Below are 22,855 nucleotides of genomic sequence, written 5' to 3' on the forward strand. Positions count from 1 at the left end.
CCGCAGTGCTTCTATCACTATGGAAACAGAGCTCTCCCCACCACTGCTGTGCTCCACATTCTGGGAGCAGCCAGCCCCACGCCACCCCATAGCAGCCACCTTCCCAAGAGAGCAACCCCACACACCTCACACTCTGCACCCAGCCCCCCTCCCCTTTTCCCTCTTGCAACCCTCCCCCCTTCCTCCCTCCCAAACCAATCAGCAAAAGAAACAGGCCAAGACAATTTTTTCCTCCCCTAATAGGAAAATATATTTCAGCTGCTGTAATAGATTATAAACAGCTCTTCTGCATGACAGAACATGGTACAGGTTGCATACATGGGATCGCTGGTCTTGGGGCCAGCACACAGTGACTGTGCAGAGCTGGCTGCTGTCCTCTGCTTGCACGCCTCTTCCTTGCCACCGCAGCAGATCAAGACCCAGCAGTGGCCTCTCTGCCCTGGAAGGGGGAGCTGGCCCAGCTACAAGCACCAGAACAGATGAGGCTGAGCTCAGCTGGCTGAGGCACTGCACAGAGCTGGTCCTGCAGGAGCTTGCTCACAGGTCACTCTTACATTGGACTTCCGTGCTTCCAGCCCATCTACATTCAGAAGGTGGGAGTTTAACAGTTCACTTGTCCGTTAGCCAGTGGACTGATTCATCTCAACGACACCATTGCATACTAAAAACAACATGAGGATCCCCCCCCCCAACACCACCGCAGGTAGCACGTGCCTTATTCAGGCAGCTGTCACAGGCTAGCGTACAGTTAACTGCTCAGCTACAGGGTTACTTCGCTTTGGAAGGCAGAAAGCAAAATATCTCAACAGAATGTACAAGGCATGAAGACTGCACAGATTGTCTTCTTGAGAACAAACCATTTTCTGCATGAGAACTGGGACCCATTTTGGACATATTTCACCAGATTAATACTGATTCTTGTGATGTTACTGAGCAATGAACTGCAGCTGTACTGGCTGCCATTCCAAAGTTGGAAGCTTCTCACCTCAAAACTTAAGGAGTTACCATGGAAGCAAGCTTCACAATTCTTGTGTTGGAAAGAAACACGGGGAACAGTATATACCATTACTGGGCATTTGAAAAGGGCAGGTTGTGAACCTTGGCATTCATTTTGACCAGAACACTGCACTGCCAGCTCTGGTACTAACAGCCTAAGAAGAATTCTCAAAACAAGCATGGTATAACTGACTAATTAAACAAGTAATGTGCAAAGGACTTCATATTTCCCCTCCAGTACTCTCAGAAAAATGGAAGGAAGCCTATAATCAGAAGCAATTAAAAACACCATGAAATTGAAAATAATTCCCTGACAGCACATTTGCCAGATGCCTTGATCTACAAGGCTGAAAGCCTCAAACTGCCAAAGAACTAAGACGAGTTCCAACAGCTAGGCACCCTTTTTTGGTTGCCTTTTGCTTGCCAGGTGCTCAAGCCTTCAGGCTTCAAACATTAAGGACACTGACACAGTAAATGCTAATATTTTTCATTAGGGATATGACAGCACCAACTAAAAGGGAAACACTACAAGTTGGCACAAAGTGCCGTGATTATCTCCTTTTGAGAACACTGAGATGGTAGCAAGACCTGACACAGGCATCAAGAAGAAAAATCAAGTCCCAAATCCACCGCACCCTATCTGAGTGCAATTACATCTGTACGTAAGTGTTTCAAGCACCACAACTCAGAAGTACCGGACTGAATTTCATCCTATATTAAGGAATTGACAGAGTTGTTTGGCCAAAGGGTTTGTTTGGTTTTGATAGCTTTTTTTTTTTTTTTTTAAAAAAAAAAGGAAGCTTGAGTGACTGCTTAATTGCTCCAGCACTATCCCTTCCTCCCACAAAGGATAAGATAAAAGATTTAGGAGTATTCAAACCGAACAAGAGGAAAGTAATTCATTTAATTCCCCAGATTTTATATAGTAATACTGCCACGTTTGATTATATACATGAACTCCTTCCTTTGAAATCAATTCAGCTGTTTCAAACAAGTTCTGGTACAAGGTATTTTTAGAGGAGAGCCACATATGCACATGCTGTATTTGGCAAATTTGACTTGACAGTGTCCTTTCTGAAGAGTGGGATTTCCTCTTAAATGAGACTGAAGGCCTGGACAAATTTAAGTATCATCTAGCTCTCATGAAATTGCCTTTTTCTTCCTTGGGTTAATAAAAACAGAAGCCCAAAGGACAGTCTTAAGTGGATTGGGAGAAAAGTCCATCAGTCCCAATACTGCTGGTATCCAATACCTAGGCTGTAGGTCAGTAAGAAAAAAAATGTTACTGAAAAGTGCCAATTAGGAACAATTGAGTAATTAACAAATTGATGTGACCAAAGTTAAAGGTAATTATCAGGTTACCCTCCCCCTCCGATAACAGAAGCTGTGATTTCATTAGAACTGGACAGACCCAAATTCTGTGCGAGTCCCTTTCTGAGCTTCCCATCTGACATAATGGAACTGAAGGGGCTCTGCCCAATAGGCAGGGTAACTGCTGTCATAAATAGATACCGAAACACCACATTCACCTAATGCCTCTTTTAGCAGCATGTGGGAGGACGTCCCACCTCTTCAGAAGAGGGAAGGTAGTATCTAGGAAACTGACCTTCACCTGAAAGCCTCCCTGAGGAGAGCAGACAGGCAGATGAAAAGCAGCTCTGACTCCAGCTGGGTGAACCCTCACTCCCCACCGCAATGTTAGAAACTGCTAAAGTATACGTTGGCAAGAGGCACCACCACTTCCTGGTGTTGAACTTGACATAGCCATTTCAAATGAGAATGCACTATGTACCTGTAAGTCAGCTGCTTTTTCTTACAGTTCAGTCATAGTATTTCAAATCTTTCTCACTACAGAAAGCCTGAACTTGTATACCTCAAAGCACCTACCAAATTAAAGGAAAAGCTCTTTTACAAGGAAATTGTGTTAAAAGAATTAGTTATCTGGGAGGAACAGAAAGGGAAAGCTACAAGAAAAACTACCCCTTGACTCACAAGGGCCTTCTGAGAAAAAAAACACAACACTGTAAAGTCAGCTGGGAACATAAAGAGAAAGCCTAAATTTTCCATGAAAAAAACAAAACATAAGAACTGCACCTACTGTGCCCTGCTTCTGAACATAGAAAGATCTGAGTCTCCAATGCAGCCACAAGTAAATCGACAATGCCCTCTTCCTCTGCCCACTTGAAATCTCCAGGCAGCCAACGTACATAGAATGCAGTTCAAAGCCATCCAGGAATACTTTGGCTATTTTCACAGCAAGGAGGCAAATATCCTGTTGCTCTGCCACTTGTCCGTGTCATAGCAACGGACAAGATCACAAAGAATAGAAGTTCTGTAGTCATCCCATTACCAAAAATGAAAAAAAATGCAAAGGGATGGCTAAGGAAGATGGACGGAAGCCAAAAATGAGCTACTAGCAAAATCTGACTAGTCTATCTGTTTTCCAGAAGAGCAGCAACTTGGGGGACCCCTGGATGAGTAGGATTCCAGTAGATTCCACCTTCAGCTCAATATTTCACTGGCATGGAAATGGCTCAAAGAGGGACAGCATGTAATAGATGCTGTCTATGAAGCCTGGTGCAATCCAGTTCAACTGGGTTGCACCAGTAATGTTTTTAAAAATTGCAGTTTCTCCCAAATAATCAGGAGGCAAAATTTCCCTTAGAAAAAGTCCGTAGTGAGTTAGGTCAATGGTCCAAATACTTGGAGGACGATTCTGATCTTCTGTGGTGATGTGGCCCAGAGCATACCAGTTTTACATCTGCATGTGACATGACCACGAACGTGGCTTTAAGTAATCCAGGAATGTGGGCTGCAAAACAGAGAGGCAGTACATTAGTCACATGCAAACACCACCAGCTGTGGTGTGTTCTGCTGAAGTCAAACTTCCCTAACAGGGAAGATCAAGTCACATTTTCATACCCCACCACCCTATTCTTATCCCCACTGAAAGGCACAGAAGTTTAGTTGCAACCATAACAAGCTGCCTGCCTTCTGCCCTGCCTGTGGTTCTGACACATCAGCTCAGTGCCATCTAATAGCTTAGTGATCTCTTAAAACTTAAAATTGAGTTTGCCTGAGCACACCTTTGGCTAAAACTGAAGTCAAGCAGCACAGCACAAACTTTTATGTAGGAAAAAGTCTGATGCCAAGGAAGTGTCAGAGAAAGCAAGTACAACAAAAAACCCTGACCATTTATAGGCAATTGATTCTCATTGCCACGCACGCTAGTCCAGGAAAGGCACAATTAGCTTAGTTTTTGTGGCCCTCCTAGAAAAGTTTCTCCTGACCTCAGTAACCAAGTGCTACTGTTACATTCACACAGCCAGAGTGGCCTAATGTACTTGGAAGTAGCGCCTTATGTCCTCTCAGATGTGGGAAAAAACATCCTCAGTTTCACAAAGTGAAATACTGTCAAAGAGTACTAAGGAAAGAACTTTTGTTAAGAAAAGATTTGACACTCTACGGTTTTTAGACTAAACTCTTAATAAACTAATAGAGCATACTGTCAGAAAGGCCTGTGCCATTTAATTCCTGCCTCGTCCCACAGCAATAAAAACAAGCTGCTCACATGGTCAGTTATCCCACAGGGCAGGGTCAGTCACTCACATTTTCCAGAGGGCAATACTGGCGGGCATACCACTCCTGGCTATACAGGCAGATGATGACACCTTGGCCCAGGAAGAGGGATGTCCACATGATCACATTCCAGATGGGCCCCTTCCGACGGTCATTAAGAATGAAATTGAAGACCACTGAAAAGAGGTGAAAAGAAAAGCAGCTGAAAATCACTTGGAAACCAGCTGATACCAGTGGATACTCCCCTTCCCCACCACTTCATCCCCAGAACAGGGCTGTTCCCTGAGGCTGATATAATGCACAAGAATTTGATTACGCACTGCATTCAAGCAAATACTAGGACTTGATTCTGACCTTTACTTCAAAGTAGTTCACCAGCAAGCTGGCACAGCTGTACACTTGGGGATCGATACTGATTTGCTATGCACGTGACCAAAGCACACTGACAGAGGTGGCCTAGAGTTCTAAAGCCCTCTAACTTATTCTAGCTCAAAATCAAAAACAGAATGCAAGAGCCCTCACTTGTGTGCTCTTCCTTGCTGCAGGAGCAAAATAATACTTGTCTTACACTACAGCTTGAAAAGAGGAAGACCTCCAAGCTGCTGAGATGCAGAATTCAACTAATGCTTTGCAAAAAAGGAAGCAGTGCTATTAAGCATGTATGGTGTGACATAAACAGTAGTGCGCATCATATATAGTCTCTCTTCCACCCCACCCTTATCTTGCTTGTCTAAGTCCCACGTTTAGTCGCACAAAACCATTTACAAGGTTTGGACCCACAACTGAACTCTTGGACAAGAAACAGTTCTATACATCAGTGATGCCACAGCCCATTCACATACTCTCTCCTAGGAACTTACTTCCAAAGCACATAAACAGGCAAAAGAGAACTGGATAGAAGAAGCCGAAGCAGATGCTCAGAACATACTCATGCACAGCAGCCGATACCGTGAAGACAGACAGCATAGCTGCTGCTCTGAACTTCTTACCAAAGAACTGGAAGACAAGAATACCGAGTGTTATAATCTGTTCTGCTGTGGTTTCAATTTGGTTGTTTCAATTTGTTTTTTAATTTTTAACAGCCTTAGCCAAAGGGGCCTTCTCTTGCAGAGTGACATATATAAAATGCTAAATTCTTTAGAGAACACCTTGGATTTTAGATGCTTTTTTTCTTAAGGCATTTCCAGTCTCCTTCATGAATTCTCAGGTTAAGCCCATGCACAACTCATCAAAAGCTCAAAATAGAACATGAGTTCAGACTGCTAAGTCAATCGCAACATTCCAAATAGAGACCAGGCTTCAGATCCACGTTTTGTGCACACACGGACTTGGAAGTGAGCAACAGATACTCTTAAATAGTACAGTGGCTACCCAAAACCAGCAGAGGCATGCCAGTTGTATGCTCCTCAATGGACAGTGATGGGGCATCCGGAAAAATGCACCGTCTTGTCACTCACCCAAAGGAAGTCCCTGTATGCGTAGTAATAGAGCCAGTCATGTACTACCACGTTCCAGGTTCGGTAGTAGTTTGCATAGGATGTGGAGTTCCACCAGTCCTGAAAGCACAGTTGAAGAAGTATTGCATCTACTTCAGCACAACCCATTCTACAAGTCTATTCTAGGATATCATGAAGAAACATTGATTGGAGTAATACCAAGGCAATATAACAATTTGCACCATGAAATAATACATTCCATTGGACTTTGAACACTTTCCTCTGTTAATCAAGATTTGGTTTTGTCGAAATCTGCAGTGGCTGAAATGATTAAAGAAAAAATGCTAACAGAGCTATTAGGTATGCCTGGTGGGTGGTTCTGTTCATGCAAATGGAAGATGTATTGCCCCACAAATCCTTCAGACTTCCAAGTAAAAATACAAACTGTTCTCAAGTACAGCAACAAATTTGAGCCCTAACAGAATAAAACAAGTAAAAAGATCCTGTAGTTGTTTCATTAAGAAAAAGCTTCTGCTTTCCTTCTTTCCTTTCCATGACAAAAGTATCTGCTTTAGAAGCTTTATAACACATGCTTTATAAATTGTAACTCCTGTTTCTTACCTTGTAGAACATCCTATCTGCAAAGCGCATCATCTCTGCAAATGCATTAAGCCAACAGTGAAGGAAGGCAAAGAAGACCAGGAAAAGAATAAGTACACCTAGAAGCAAAACAGAGTGAGATTGATTTTGTAGTATTCTCACTCAGCTACACGATGGAACATGTCACACAGTCAAAATTGTTCTGATAAGCACATGAGCTTTATGCCACCTTCACAAAAAAAGTAAAACCATATCAGTTTTTTAATTTCAGAGGGCAAGCAAAAGGTGGCAAGAGGACCTAGAATGTGGCTTTGAAGGCTTAATTCAAGAACCAAACTTTTATTTTGTGCTCTCGATTCTGAAGTTTAACACCGAAGTTTCCCCACAAGACCTCCTTTGTTCATCTTCACCTGTTGTGAATACATCTTGTACCAAGCAGTTCCCCTTCCTTCTGTCTCTCCCATACAGTTACTTATGGATCCAGGTCTTACCCGGCAGAATGGAGTTGAAGATGCAGAGGACCAGCCCTCGTAAATTAAAGGTTTCTTGGCTACTATTGCGAAACTGAGGAATGCAGAGTCTCACAAAGATGTAGTAGGCATAAAAAAGTGAACCAAGCACCTGAAACAGAAGAGCGATTTTAGGAGAAATGCACAATTAAGACATTACCACTTTACCGCTCTAGAAGAGAGGAACAGAGGAACAGCAGCTGCCAGCACAAGTCAAAGTACTATTTTACTATGCTACTAATGAGCTTCCGTAAGGGTCTAGTCAAAAAGTGAAGCAGCAGCCATTTCTGGAATGTGTTCACAGCCAGGAAGGAAAAAAATAATCAATTTTTCTACTAGTCTTTGCTACTACAGAAGTTGCAAGTTTCTACTTGTCCTGTCAACTCAGAAATCATGACACAAAAGACTCATGTCAATGCCAAAGTAAGTGGGCAAAGTGCTTTGTGTTCTAGGTCCAGGACAAGTCTAGAAATAATTGAAAAATACATGCTGTAATTATACCTAGTATTAAAACTTACTCTTATACCAAAGGAGATAGTAAAAGTCAAACCACCTCAGCCCTTCCTTGGCTTACAAATCCCTGCTCTGAAAGTTGAAGTCAAAATGCCACTGCTTTAAGCACTCCTGTAAGCCAGGTGTGTGCTTTGTCATTCTTTTGTGAGAGTGAGCAGCCAAAGGCCTACGATTTTTTGTTTAAGAAAAAAGCAGGAATGCATTGTGTTAAAGTAAAAGTTTCAGTCATACAAAGCCACTACTTGGAAACAAACCCACAAGAAGCTACTGAGGCTCGCAGCCCAGACAAGTTCTCCTTTGACACTGAAGTGAAGATCAGGTCAGACTTGAGCTCAAGTAAGCAGTGAACTTCAGGCCTCTTATTTCAAAATTGGTTTGAATATCTGCAGACCAGTTGCTGTGCCAGTGCATTACAACGCATTGTCAGTGTGAAGAAAGAGGGACAGAGTATGGATATTGCTCCCCCTACACACACAGCTTTGTTTGTATAGAATAGAGTCTGCTTGCTCAAGAAAATAGTTCTAGAGGCTTGTTTCAGCAAGGATTATTTATTTCTGACACAACTATTAGTTCAACATTATCTTTTCTTTTTAATCACTAAAAATTATTTTCCAGTAAACCCACAACACATTGAAGCAACTTAGTGCCAAGGGTGTAAGTGTTTAGCAACACATTTTAAATGACCTCTGAAAATCCATTCTTCAGAAAGCTGTATTACTCACCTGTGCAAACTTGGTAGCTACGTAGCCCCATCTTACCATGGGATTCCTAGGAAAAAGGACACAGTGTCACATCTAAATAGGACTTCAGCAAAATCCTCCTTTCAATTATGTATTTTACTGATCTATTCTTTGAAAAAGACTTGTTAGAATTCAAGGTTCTTAATCTCTTGACATTCAAGAATAGATGCCTGGACCAAATTGCTGGTTCCTCACCTTCATCCACAGCAGGACAACTACAGCAATCCCATAAATGGAAAAGGATCTCAAGGGCAGCATTACGCAATTACACAGGAGGTGGTGATCTGCCCGATAGTCACAAAACTGCTGACCTGACATTATCAAAGTTCAACACGAAGTACAGCAAAGTTGGTGAGTTCCCAGTTTTAAAGGCTTTGCCCTACCTTCTCCAACTCAGAGGTAGGGCTTTCTATGAACACCGCATGAAGCAATGCACAAGCCTGCTGCAGGAACTGCATACAAGAATATTCAGTAACGAGTTCATTTGTTTCACGTCCTGCAAACCTCCCAAAGAAACTAACTAGAACTGTCAAATTAAAAAAAATATTAATAGTGGAGGAGTTTTCATAATCACATCCTGTCTTTTCCAGGTTACTGATTTAACCACATCTTTAGAAAAGATCTAATTTGTTAACTTAATAGATCACATCCAGGGGTCCTTAATATTGGCTTCAGTTCTTAGACTACTTTAACATTCTACTAGTGTTGCTCACGTTACCTGGGATAGTTGTCTCTATAGATGAGGGTGGGAGCAAAGAGGAAGTACAGGTATTGAGAAATTCGGGGAATGGGTACTGAGCCTAGAAGAACAGGAGAGGAGAAAAGAAAACTCTTCAATCTTTTTGCTTACTGAAGGTTTTGTTTCCCTAGTACCCTCTCCCAACATACAGCTCTCCTCACCTTAAAAGAGAGCAGACTAGAACTAAGGGTAGGGGATTCCCAGGGGATGAAGCAAACTAGACATATCAGAAGGAATTATCCTTGTGAAGCACAGCTAATAGGTCAGGGTAGCTAACAGGCAGTACAGTGCTAACACCCAGTATCATGTTTCCTCTTCTAAGGAAGAAGGAACTGTAAGGCCCGTATCAAAACAGGGGTTCATGTTCAGCTCTGGCAAACACCACCAAGAGAGCTTCTTGGATGTTCTTCTGGAAGTGTTGTCATTTCACTAGAGCACTGAACTGGGGGTGTGCAGGCACCCTCTACATACACCCTCTACATTCCTAGAAGCAGAAATAAAGAGTCCTGCTGAAGCAAGACAAATCTAAACCGTCTGGCTCATTGCCTAATACCAAATGAAAGGGTTCAGACTAAAGTTATAATGCAGAAGACCATCCTAGAGCCTCATCACCTCCCCATCCAGGGTGATCTACTCAAATCTTACTTCTTTCCAACTCATGACACCAGCTCAGAGCAATGGAGGGTAAACAAGAGCTGGTTATGCACAGTTGTCAGCAAAAAGCAGGGCAAGTTACTCACTAGACTTCTCCTTTACAGATGACAGGACTCGAGGTACATTTTCACGGACAAATGAATGAGCCTTCATAACCAGACGAACCTGTAAGATTAAGAGAACATCACTTAATGCTCACTTCCCAACAAAGATTGCATCCAGCATCTTAGGGCAACACCTTTAGCATCTTGGCTCCTCTCCAATTTATTCCAACCAGGAAAGAGCTGCTTCCTCTGCCCATAAGCCTGTTTAACTGTCAGGAATTCAGAACACAGCAAGGAGAAACAAGCTGTAACAATTATGACTCAGGAGAGTCAAAAAATGTCTCATTTATACTCATAGGACTGTAGTATATGGTGTATGCAGGGATTCCAAATTAGACCAGTAAGCCACTAGCCAACTAACCAAAACCCTTCGCTAGTAAAAAGGGAAACCAAAACCCCTATCCCTTTCAATAGGACAGTACATTAACAGCACAGTTTCAGGAGTTGGAAAAGTTAAAACGACTAGGCTGAAATGTGTTGGTACCACCTATAGATCTGCAGCTGCCACGCAGGGTTTTTTTTGTTTCTTTTTAAAGTTAAGGACCAAAAGGAAGGCTCATCCAAATTTAATTCTTCAGGCCTACACACTGATCTCTGACCATCCTTGGATTAACCTGTTTAAGCAGTCCTCCACAAACTCCCATATCCCTCCCACTGCTCTAGAAAAACAGGATTCCATTTCCAATAAAGTTCTGCCCACAAGACAAAGAAAGAGGAATCACTCTCTGACTATGTACCTCTATTTAAAAGAGAAGTGTTACAGCTTCCTGGTGAGCTACATCACAAGTCCCTATGGTTGTTTTTAAGGCATTTAGCATCCACAAGACAACAGCCTTGAAGCATTTTCAGAAAAAAAATCTGAAAATTCCTAGGGTAAAATAAAAAAAGTGGTTTCCACATCAAAAGAAAGTTTGCTATCAGTAGTTTTTCCTCATTAAACACTTACATGTGGCAGGTCTAAGTCAAAGATTAACTCCATCCTCAGCACAGGCTTAATTTAATGAATGAAACACTTAACCCCATCTGAAAAAGGATCCTTTCTATTTTGAAAAGAAGCTTCAGTAGAGCCATAAGTAGTAGATAGGCACCTACCTGTTCCAGTATTACAATAAAACGGGAAGCCGGAGGCAGGGCATATGATACAGCAATGTAGGTCGGCCCAAACCCAAGTCCAACTGTTTGGAAGAGTGTGAACAACATCCCATAGAAGAGAGAGCGGACTACACGATGGGAGGAACTGCAGTAACCTTGGGCCCAATGGAAGAAAAGTCCATATGGAATGATAACTGTGGCACAGAACATGCACAGCCAAGTACAGAAGACAACTGGGAACTTTCCAAAAACGAAGACCAAGAGATCAAATCCGAGGACCAGCCTGAAAGGCACAAGGGAAGAGACAGTATTCAGAGTCCATTGTTTCATTAGAAACAATCCACTTCACTAAGTGGTGAAAGGTCAGATCATCATTATTTGATGACCTTCACGAAAGGCCACCATTATCACCATCAGAACACCATTATTTAAGATACTAGGTAGAAGTGATCATGGCAGTTTTCAGCTCAGAAACAGAGGGCTGTCTGTGGTAGGTGTAAGTGACCACCCACCAGCACAGCAAACAATAAAAGCTAAAGGACTCATGCCATCAATGCTGTCAGGAGCAGCTTACCTTCAAATCCCACAGGGTTTAAGTTCATCTTTAAGATGAGAATGTGCTTTGAAAGCATGCTCAAGCTCATCCCTGCTAATAACAAGCACGTGACTGAATGATGCACTGCTGAATCAGTGTCCAAAAGAGCTTCTGGAGAACACTCATAGGACAGCACCAATACATGAAGAAACAGTTCTTCCCAGGAGTTTAACATCTGGGGAGGCTCCCCACACACACACCACCACAGGCATCTAGCACTCAAACTTAATTTAATTCTGCTTTGTGAGAACTGTACACATTCCACATGGATTCATTTTTAGAAGTCACACAAAAGGCTTACAGTCATTGTGAATATATTCAACCAATGCACAGAGTAATTTATTTCATTAATCAAACTTAAACATAAAGCCCAGATGTTCAGTTGTACAGCCCAAAGCCACCAGAGCTTACTCTTACACATAAGTAGCTGTTCTAAACCCAGCTCAGAGGAATGGGTAATGCAGAGTACACCAACACAATTAATTTGTTCTTATCCATTAAGCTCATTGCAAAGTGGATCTAAATTATCAGATCTAGCTTTTTTTTTTTTAAAAAAAAAAGGAATCACAGCTAATACAAGAGGAAATGACCTTAAGTTGTATCAGGGGATGTTTAGGTTGGATATTAGGAAACATTTATTTACTGAAAGGGTTGTGAAGTATTGTCACAACTACATCCTTGGGTAGCCTGAGTCACCATCTCTAGAGGTCTCCAAAACCTGTAAATGTAGTGCTTAGTGACATGGTTTAATGGTGGACTTGGCAGTGCTAGGCTAACAGTTGGACCAGATGATCTGAGGTCTTTTCCAGCCTAAATGATTCTATGATTCTAACCCAGCCCTTTGGCTGATTTTAGAGGTAACTGCCTACTTTCCCAAAAAATCCATACTGCTGTTAAGTGAGGATCAGCTAAATGATGTTCAATAGTGTATGAGCCTGCTCTTATACCTAGACAAGCAAGAAAACAATTATAATCAAGACATAGCTCTGGCTTTATACACTGAAGACCAGATAATCAGCAAGATCAACATGTAATCCTACTTGTGTACACGAGATACAGCTTGCCAAAAAGATACTATTTAAAGCAACAAGCAAGCGTGAGGAAAGCAGTCTTTCCCAATCCTGTTTAGAACTGGCTACCTTCAAAGAAAAGTCTTAACAGAGGCTGTGCAAATATCCTTGAGATTCTTCCACAGGATAAACGAAGGTCTATTTTTAAGACCAAGTACAGCATTCCAGGACTATCATTTCTAAACAGAGAATGGACTGCCAAAATATTTTAAGTATTTTCTTCAAAAATACTGTCCTCCAACCAAAGCAAGCAGCTGAAGGCTGCTGTTTCACTACTAGTATTGAAACAAAGCACTTGTCTGTAAGATTTTCCCGATGGCTAGGTAATTTTATTTGAAACTTCCATATCCCCTCAACAGGAATTGCAGCATATTTGAAGTACACCAAGCTGAACACCCCCTTCTAATAAGATCAAGGATGGATTCCTTCCTGCTCCATTCTGCAGTTTGTGAACCTCTGGTTCTTTGGGAGCAAGCACCTCCCAGCCCCGGCCCTTGTCTTTCCAAAGCACTCTTACCTTCCTTCATCAATGAAGTCTACTAAAAGCGTGCTGAGGATGAAGACGATGAGAAGAGCGATGAACATGTGGTAGATCGTCCTGATGTGACTCACTTCAAACAGCTCACTAAGGGAGAGATTCAAGTGCTATAATGCCATCCACATAGCAGATCGCATCTCCAGTATCTTGCTTTCAAAGCATTTCATGGTACGATAACATGACATCACCATTCCAATTCAAGAGACTGCAGTTAACGCCAGTTAAAAGCCAGTCTGCATGTCAGATGCTTCCTTGCTTTATCCTCAGACAAAGAATAATTAGCCATTATCTCAATGGTACTGAGGGATTGTATATTTAGATTAGGGGAAGCCTGCAAACTATAGGCTGGATGTTTCAGAAAGAAACTGAGAAGTTTAGGCAGATTAGTCCACAGGGGATTGAACACTGGGGAAAGCGGAGCAGGGGGAAATGGAGTACCTCTGAGCAAGGACTAGCTTGTTTGTTATCGAGGGTTTTTTCAGTCAGTCAATTTAATGGGAAGGGTGAAGCTGAACTACTCACTCCAAGAGGGACCTCCTTGCAGTAAATATCTTCCCATGTTCTGGAGGGGCTCTCAAGGACCTGCAAACAAGGGGAACGTTCAAGAAAAAAGCAAATAAGGATTTCAGGAAACAGCGTTATTACTTATAAAACTGACTTACTTTGCTTTGTGTAGCTCCTTCTCAGAGCACGAAGCTGGAAAGAGGGAGGCTGAAGATGAGGAGTCCAGGAATGCTGATTTTGCCACCAAACTGTTCACAAACTCTGTGAAGTGACTATCCACTTCCTTCATGAAAACCGGCTTCAATTGCTGTCAGAGCAAAAACAGAGCAAGTTATTTAAGTCTCTGGGTATAAGTCATAAGTGACTTACATTCCTTTTTATCCCAAAGCAGGACAGAAAATGGCATCAAGAAAATATTCCTGTACCATTGCCCTACATTTGGAGCCAACTTGGACAAGATCAGGGGCTTATCCATGCCTGTTCACACACCTCAGGCCACAGGACTTCGATGTTTATCTTCCCTATCAGATGCAACACAGGAACAAAGCAAACATACTGACCTTCACATGTGTTTGGAGAGGCAGGTATTTCACATTTTATGGCGCTAAGGAAGTTAAGCTAAACTTAATTCATGAGACCCAGAAAATGTTTCTCATTTTTAACCAGTTACATCCCTACCACACAAAACAAAGTGCAAGCAAGATTTACATTTTAGCCAATCTAGTGCTACTGGGGAAAAAAATGACTTTTCACGCTTGCGGGTAAGCAATCGACGTGTAATTTCTCAAGCCTTAATGCAGGAATGATTTCAAAGATATGAACAAAGGAAGAAATATTGACTTTGCTCTAGTACTGCTACCACTGTTCAGATAAAAACTTCTCTGTACCACCAGAACTACAAAACACTCCAAGACTTTCCTAAAGGAACAAAACAGGGCCACACTGCTAAGCATTAAGACTGATGCTGTGAGAGAAAAAAGGTAGGTAGCAAGATTGAAGTTAAAGAATTAATAGGAACAAACATCCCAGCATAACCTGTTATGCTCGGAGGAAGCTTTACATTACTTATTTTCTCTAATGCAGCCATTTAGGATCAAACTGCACCATTTTCAGTATTTTTGTGTCCTCCCAACACCTCCCCAAGTTATCAGAAAACCTGGGAAGCATCTTGTTTGCTAGAGCTCTTCATTTCTAAGGGTTCATAAAAAAATGCACGAGTATCTTCCTTATCTACCATTTTCTTGGAAAAATACACTGGTAGAGCACAAAAAGGTGATAACTGGCTGTGAATGAGGCACAGGTCACTCTGGTCAAATACTGCTCACTTCACCTGATGATTAAAGTTTCTTTCTAGAAAGAAAAAGATTATTATTGGGAGGTTTAAGTAAATTATCCAGACTAGGACTAAAATTCATCTTCAAGTGACAAACTATGCAGCGTTAAGATTATAGCCTTTTTTCATAATATCACTTTTGTCTTGCCTGAAGACTAGCGTGTACAATTCATTCACCTATTTTTCAGCCTACAAAAATAGCTCAATGTGCTCTCTTTAGCTTCACTGCATGAACTTTCAAAGACCTGATCTCCCACACCCCAGGCAGAGTTTTTAAAACAAGATGCATTTAAAAGAAACTGAGTGATAAATTACTTATTTTTGTGGAAAATGTTACACTGAGCTCAGGATAGCTCTTCCCTACAGTACAAATTCCTTTGCTCTTTATTTGCAAAGAGGAACCCTAGATTTGCACAGCAGCTTAAATGTTATTCTTATGACTAGAAAAAAATTAATTCCCTCAAGGGGGTGGAAAAAGGAAACACGTTCACTTGTATTTCAGTGACAGCTTGGGCAACTTCAGAAGCCAGATAGTTATCTTCAGCACAGGAGATAAGCAAGTTTCAAGAAAGCTCATAGGACTACAAACCTAATTGTACACTATGGTTGGTTTTCATTTGTTTTTAAATGCAAGTGTTTATTAGCAGTACTCGTCTGACCATCCTTTTGCACTGGACTTTCAGTTTGCCTTCAGATTCAAGGCTCAATTCTTTCTACGTGGTAACTAAACATGATTTCATCTAGTCTTCCCATTGATCTTCAGCTCAAGAAACATTTCTTTAACTGCTTTCAGAATTCCTTACTAGCTCTTATTCTGTAATCCTTAAGGCTGAAAAGAAACAAAACTATTTTCAAGGAGGGAAAGAAAGAGCCTGAAGCTGTGCACAGAAATGATGCTCCCTCAGAACAGCATTTGTGATGCTTGAACTCATTTGTCAGTTGATGTTTATGTTTCAGTGCTTAACAATTGCGCTAAAGAAAGCTGAAGCAGCATTGTTTTTGCTAAGAAGGAACTGGCACAAAGACTAATAAAACAAGGAAGTAGACACCAAAAGCTTATCTAAAAAGCCCACTTCAGTCACAGAGCTTTTAGGCCAGCAAAACCTGTTAACAGATGATGTATTCATACAAAATGCTGCAGTCTAATGCAATGACAGCCAAACAGCCAAGCTTAACTCTTGCAGTAAATACAAAATAATCTGAAATGAGACCACAAAACCAGAAGGCCCTGAAATCAAGCCACGCTAGAACCCTACATTCTTCCTGTTTCACAGTGGTCAGATTCAGAGAGATCTCTTGAAACAGAAGCTACAGTAGGAGAAGGGGCAGATTAATGTTTAACTTAATAAAAATATTTTCCCCTATTTGGCAGCTGCCAATATAGAATAAACAAGCTTCACCAGCACTTAATGAAATAGCTTTTAGGAGCTGGCTACATATTGCTTTCTGGGAGGCAGAAGAGGCTTCTCTTGCAGTGAAAGTGATTTATTCCTTTAAAAACAATAGGAAGAGTTGAGTACTTTGGAACTACGGCCTGTAACAGAAGACACTGCTGTTCCCTGTCACGGCCTGCTTTTATACCATGCATGCACATATGCCTACCAAAAAAAAAAAAAAAAAACAGATAAGTTTCTACTCCTCTTGAAGTACTCATATTTCCATGCCAAAATGAAAGCACTATTAATTTTAAGTTCTTCCCTGTCCCTCCCCCCCCCCCGCTTTTTTAAAGCCTAATTGCCTCTCAGCAAGAGTTTGAGAAATTATTTCCTTAAGTTACCTCTTCCCTCTTAGCTAGCACTCCACTGAGATTGCCTCCTCTTAACACCACCCTCCAGGGCCAACACCAACATATGCATGTGCTTGGGCTGGGAAAACAGGACACAAGTTCTCATTAAATAAAATACAACCGGAGCACAGACCCTACAGTAACTAATTCTGTACAATAAAGCTGCACAACATATCATGCTATATTGGCATCTGTTACAACTACAAATCAAAGGGTGGTCTATTTGAGAAATTGCCAGAATAACTGCTAGTGCTCAACAAGCCAGGTGACTCAGTCACCAAAGAAGTGAAACAGCAGAGGAGAGGACGCACCTCCCACCAGCTTACGCAATGACAGGCTGCATACACACAGCTGGCCTTGTAGTGTCCCCTAACTCAGGACACTTCAACAAGAGTTTCCTAAATTGTGCTTGAAGTTTTAGAGAAGGAGTTGGGCAAATCCACTCACCTGTTACCATCAAGTTTCAATTAAAAGAATCTGATTGTTAGAAGAACAAGAAGGACAAGAAGGGGGACAAATATAAAAAAAAACTTATGCCATAAACAGCAGAAGCTGACCAGCAATAGGCCACAAGTCAGAGAAAGTTGAGCCAATTAACCCCATAGCTTACTGCTACAGAGAAAATTACAAGAGCGTCCCCTTCATCTTACTGTTTAACAGGTTTAGTAATTGCAGATACTGAAACATCACAACATTAAGCCCTAACCAAGTGACAGACAGCATTCTCAACTCAGTCCTTAACAGCAGACTAGATCCTCCAATTGGACTGCAAGATATAACGAAGGCATCCTAATTGAAATAACACCTACCAGCCACAGTTCCCATTTAAACCAGTGCAAGCTGTCAGTGACCAGCACTTTTCAAGCAAGCATCTGAATAGGCCTCAGATACCTGCCACCTAAAGGATAAACCGGAGTACAAGCTTCTGTTGTGTAAATCACGGGACAACAGGAGCAGGCACTCCAGGAATTCTTCAACAGATGCAAGTTTTTACTTAGCCTTGTAGCTAAGTTTGTAGCTTTGAGGCACCTTAAATTTGCAAGTTGCTAAACTCAACATTTAAAACCTGAACTCCCTGTGTTTCAGAAGCAACTTGAATAATTAGAAGTGCCACTGACCCTGCTGGTTTTCTTTGATTCTTATTCTGGATAAGAAATCACCTTGACTATACAGGCTAGTATGTCTCAAACCTGGTGGCCAGAAAACATTTAGAAAGAAAAGACTTTCCCGACAAAAGAAATCCAAGAACAAGCTGTCTGCTAGCATCCAGCTAGTACCCCCTGAAACCTGGAGTTCACAAAGCTCCGTGTGCTTAACAGTCCTTTAAAGCTCACTTGTGCAAGCATCTGTTGCAAACAGTGATTTGCAAGAGCTGTATTTGTCTGCATAGAAAAGATATGAGGCAGATATGAGGCTTGCTCTATCATGCCCTCAGTAAGAATCACTCAGAGAAGACAACATATGAAATAAAATTCAGGGCTGACTATCCCTCTCATGGGCTGAATTTTAGGAGTTTCAGCACAACAAACAGTACACCCTTAGTGGAACCCACTGACATACACTATTACCTGTTGTAAATTACCACCGATAGAGAGAAAAGACTTTAAAGCAAGAAAGTCAAAGGCAGAAGATAGTTTTCTGTCCTACAAGTATTCACTCCTTGATATCTATTTAAGGCTGAGGCAATTAGATGACTTCATCTTTACCACGGAATTCTCTGCAATAAAATGAAGAAAGAGTGCAGGACAATTTGCCCTGAAGAACAAGCCTGCTGCAAAACAATGGTTAGCAAAGAGGGTACAGTTCATTCTTAGCTAACTTCAATTAATTTGCCTATAAATCACCTTAGCATAAGCTAAGACAATGGCAACTCACACAGACGATGTTAGAAATAAATATTATTTTTGAAAACATTGCTCACTGAGAAAAATAAGGGGGACCAAGCCTTAGTAAGGCCATCTCTACAGCCAAGGCACCAGGAGCTGTGGGACACAAGCTAGGTGCTGTACATGCCTTTGTCCAGTGGGCAGCAGGTCACAGAGCATTTTTAAACATTATATTTGCAAGCTGTCAAGAGGGAACAGGCTAGCTGACAATCACACTGTTGTCAGAAGTTAGTAGTGAGGGAAGTTCAGTTTTATTGCATGCCTCGAAGTTCATTCTTATCACTGGACTCTAACCTACTGGGGGTCAAGACAGAACTGTGTTTGATAACACTGCCTCTTGTGCTAAGTCAGGAGAGAAAAGGAAAAGAGAAAGAGGGCTGCATAAAAGTCACCATGCTCAAGTTATGACCGAGTAGAGATTTGTGTTCTAGGACTAGCCAGTCTCCAAAGGAGACAATCTGGGTCAATTATCCCGTTCCTCCCCACAAGGAAGCATTAGAGTGTATTTACCTCAGCTTCTGCTATTAGCTGCATTTTCCTTGTTACCACATGGTCAACATCAACCCGGCCTAAGGAAGGAAAGCAAATATTTAGCAGTTACATCTTCAGCAATGTGACCCCATAAAAATACAGGAAGAACAGCATGCAGTAGCTTATCCATTGATTTTTCATTAGTGCTCTTGATTTTTAGTAAGGTTCCAGTAAGTTCAAAACAAGACTGCAGGAAATTCACAAGCATGAACAAGTATTTTAAACAGCCATCTAGGATCACAGCATTACAAGGCAGGCAACAACTGATAACATGCTGGATTTTTGAAAGCTTTGCAACTCTACAAATCATCCCAAGGTCCCTAAATGTATTCAACCTTGAAAGAGCAATTACAACAACCCTTAGAAGGTCACATTCAAGTGTGCTGATCTTTTGTCAGAGTTTTATCTCAGGCACTGTGAACTAGACAGAAGATTAGGTTGTCTGGAGGTCTCTACACTGCCAATAGACAAGGCAGTCAAATCACAACTGTAAAATAAAGCAACCAGCTCTGAAGACAGGCTGAGTGACAAGTTGGAAGGTGATCCTGCATTCAAACCTGGCTACTCCCCCCGCTTCATCCCCCAGAAGAAGGGCAGGCATCAGTCTGACCGTATTCCTCGATGTATTTCATCACTTAGCCAAACAGGTCTAACCATGCCATAGCATTATGGTCATTAACAATACCTTTGTCTTACATATAAAGCCTCAAATATTGCCTTTCGCATAAAGAACTATACACATCTGATACAACACCATTCACAAACCAGACATTTCAGAACAGCTGAGTTTTAAGACAAGCTTTGTCTGCAGCAGTTGCAGAAAATGGGAAAGCCAGCTGGCATTTCACTTCCATAATTAACTTTGATCTTCTGTTTTGTAATTCTTACAAGAATCTTACATATGAAGAAAAAGCAAGATTAAACCAGCAACATCCTCCCTCCCCCCTAAAATACTAGCTAGGGTGAAAAGATGCCAACAGCCCTTGCCTTGTGCATATCTTCTAGCAATTATAGCTACAACCGTACCTTAGAGAACCATACGGCTAACATTACAACTTTTGTGTTCAGTTTCTCATACAGCATTATCACACTTGCAGTGCTCTGTGCTGCTAACAAGATTCATGGCAGTTTGATGCCATCCTTGTACATGCACATCCCATCCACGCAAAGCGTATGGTGTGCTTTAAATAGAAGCAAGGGCTTTTGCAAAGCACTCATCTGAAGGTGCTCCTGTGAGCAGACAATTGTAAAAATGTTTAAACACTCCAGAGAGAACTACAGTTCCAATGTAGTAGAAGAGTGAAGTGAAACTTTACCTTCAGTGAAGCTACGCTCATTTGTCAGCATTCATTTGACATCCCTGCCACTCCGTATCAAGCAGGCAGGCAGAACAGATTTTGCCCATAAATCGATACACAGGCTGCAGGCCAAAGAAGTGACTGGTGATAAGTCTATTACTTAGCAGCCTTGTAACACAAGGAACGCAATTACTAAACATCATGTTTTTTTGGGCTGCACAAATAGATCACTTTTCACAAAAATAGAGTTCCTGGTTGCTAAGCATCACACCTCCAAAACAACAACAAAAAATTACCTAAGCATTTAAGCCTACCATACTGTTGTACTTGCTGAATAGCAGCTGTTTGTGGAAAACAATCCAAGAGTGTAAGAGACCTTGTGCCACTCAGTTCACGCACTTTGCTGGACTCAAATGGATTTCCCCACCCAAAGAAAAAAGCCATTCTATAAGCAGCAGAACAGTACACTCTTCATACCATCTCAGGGGCTCCACTCCCTCACTGCAGTGCTTCACAATTGTATTAAGAGTACAGCAGTAATGGGGGAAGAGGGCCAAGAACCACCTGACACCTATCTGCCAGCAAGCAAACCACGCAGATGCTGAGCTCAGAGCAGAACCAACCTTTCCTGCAGAAAGGTAAAGACTTGTCTCTTATCCAGCAGCCAGTTTTAAGGACTGTCAAGTTTACTTGAAACCATCCAACAGGACCAAAGATGACAGGATATGTGAGACTTAGGGGACTGCACTATTTCCTTTTTAAACCAAGATAAAAATAAGCAGCAACTGCTTTGGCCATGTTATTTCCTGCTGGATTTTGCATCTGAAGCCTTGGTTACTACTGCTGCTCTCTGAACTAAAACATCCTTTCTGACTTAGGAGGCCTTAAGATTCACAGATACCCAGCGTACAGCTTTATTGGCTGTACAGGACAATAGGCAGGTCTCCGACCTGCTGATGTTGCAATTGCTAAGTTGTACGCAGCGTCCCTCCTATCACTTTATCCACCCACACACCAGTGTGTACAAAAAGACTACACTGCCTAGAAACGTGGCTAGTTTAAAAAGCCTTTACATCAAGACCTCAGTGTCTTCAATATACACATCTCACATAGTAAACCAAGTCAAACCACCTGTAAGCTCAGTTACTTCTTCTCCAGAATAAAAGATCCCCTGTAGAAGAAAATCCACCCCAAAACAACTCATCCTGCTGTTTCGCATTGCCCAATAAACTCACGCTGGATCACCAGGCAGGTACCAGAGAACATGTAACATCATCATCTTGAATCATTCATCTCCTGTTGTGCAAGCTGCTCCTTGTGTTCCCTAAGGTCATTCAAGAAGGGAGCCATCACATGATTTTGAGTAAGAGAAGTTGTGCACTGAGAACTACATCTTTTTTCCTTTGACGTTGACTGATTCCTTTTTATCACTCTGGGATTACACTATCATTACGAAAATCAGATTCAAGGTTGCACAAGATAAGCAAGCACATCTAGGATTTAAAGCAAAGTGGGATATGCCTTAAGAAAACAGGAAACATTTAAAATAGCAAGGAAGAAAGTCTTCTTTGAAGACTAGTATGAAATAATAGCAAATCTCACAGGAGGCTGAAGCAGGATTTGCTTTGAAAGAGCTTTGCTTACAGGTAGAAATTTTAATTAAGACTTGATATTGCCTTCCCATCAGCAGAGATGGGGATAAGATCTTTATCTCACTGACCACTTGTCTTGGGCTTGTAGAAATTGATCCCTGCAGGATTTGACACCTCTGTGCAGCCCAAATTCAAAACAGGTTCAAAAGTCAAAACAAACAAATTAAATGTTAGCTTGGTTTCCTAAAGAAACTAAGCTTAAAGAGATCATCTGATTACTAACAAAGCTTCTTATTGTTGAAAACTTGAGCAATTTAAATTTCACAAAAGAATTACAAACTCTTAAAAATAGGATTTCATTCTTCTTTTTTCAGCCTTCTGTTGTGGTTGTTACAAGCAAGTGACATTGAGATGAGAATCATCCTCATCCCAATGCATATGACCTGTTAGTACTGCACCTTGGGATCCAACAAAACCAATTTCTACAGCAAACACTAGACAGCACTCTGCTGAACAAGCTCTCAGAAATTAGCTGTGTCAAAAAAAGGCGTTCATTTTAACTGCTACAGTCTGTAATTACAACCAAGACCACAAGTGGGAATAAGTCATTTGAGCAAAGGCATGGTTTGTGTGCCGTGTTACGGTTCCAGCCTGTAATGACTTCAACCACAGGATCTGCCTGAAGATCAGCACTCTGAATCATTCCCCCTCAAACTGTTCCTGCATTGTGGAGGTCAGTTTGCTATTAAGGTGCTACAAC

The 22,855-nt window shown here is 41.5% G+C and overlaps 1 protein-coding gene across 4 annotated transcripts in view; it reads right to left on the minus strand.

Annotated features, from left to right (window-relative positions):
• Positions 1-228: 228 nt before the first annotated feature.
• Positions 229-22,855, minus strand: part of SOAT1 (sterol O-acyltransferase 1) — a 29,049-nt gene continuing 6,422 nt past the window's right edge. For all 4 annotated transcript variants that reach the window (XM_035333396.1, XM_035333395.1, XM_035333397.1 and 1 more), the window contains exons 3-16: positions 19,185-19,243; positions 13,828-13,976; positions 13,688-13,747; positions 13,145-13,252; positions 10,963-11,245; positions 9,853-9,931; positions 9,092-9,173; positions 8,356-8,401; positions 7,103-7,232; positions 6,633-6,730; positions 6,033-6,131; positions 5,436-5,571; positions 4,606-4,751; positions 229-3,808 (exon numbers count right to left, since the gene is read on the minus strand). In XM_035333396.1, coding sequence (XP_035189287.1) covers positions 3,752-3,808; positions 4,606-4,751; positions 5,436-5,571; positions 6,033-6,131; positions 6,633-6,730; positions 7,103-7,232; positions 8,356-8,401; positions 9,092-9,173; positions 9,853-9,931; positions 10,963-11,245; positions 13,145-13,252; positions 13,688-13,747; positions 13,828-13,976; positions 19,185-19,243 — 1,532 coding nt within the window. In that variant the 3' untranslated portion in view covers positions 229-3,751. The remainder of the gene's footprint in view (positions 3,809-4,605; positions 4,752-5,435; positions 5,572-6,032; positions 6,132-6,632; positions 6,731-7,102; positions 7,233-8,355; positions 8,402-9,091; positions 9,174-9,852; positions 9,932-10,962; positions 11,246-13,144; positions 13,253-13,687; positions 13,748-13,827; positions 13,977-19,184; positions 19,244-22,855) is intronic.

The sequence above is a fragment of the Oxyura jamaicensis genome, chromosome 8 (assembly GCF_011077185.1).
Source record: "Oxyura jamaicensis isolate SHBP4307 breed ruddy duck chromosome 8, BPBGC_Ojam_1.0, whole genome shotgun sequence".
NCBI classification, from domain to species: domain Eukaryota; kingdom Metazoa; phylum Chordata; class Aves; order Anseriformes; family Anatidae; genus Oxyura; species Oxyura jamaicensis.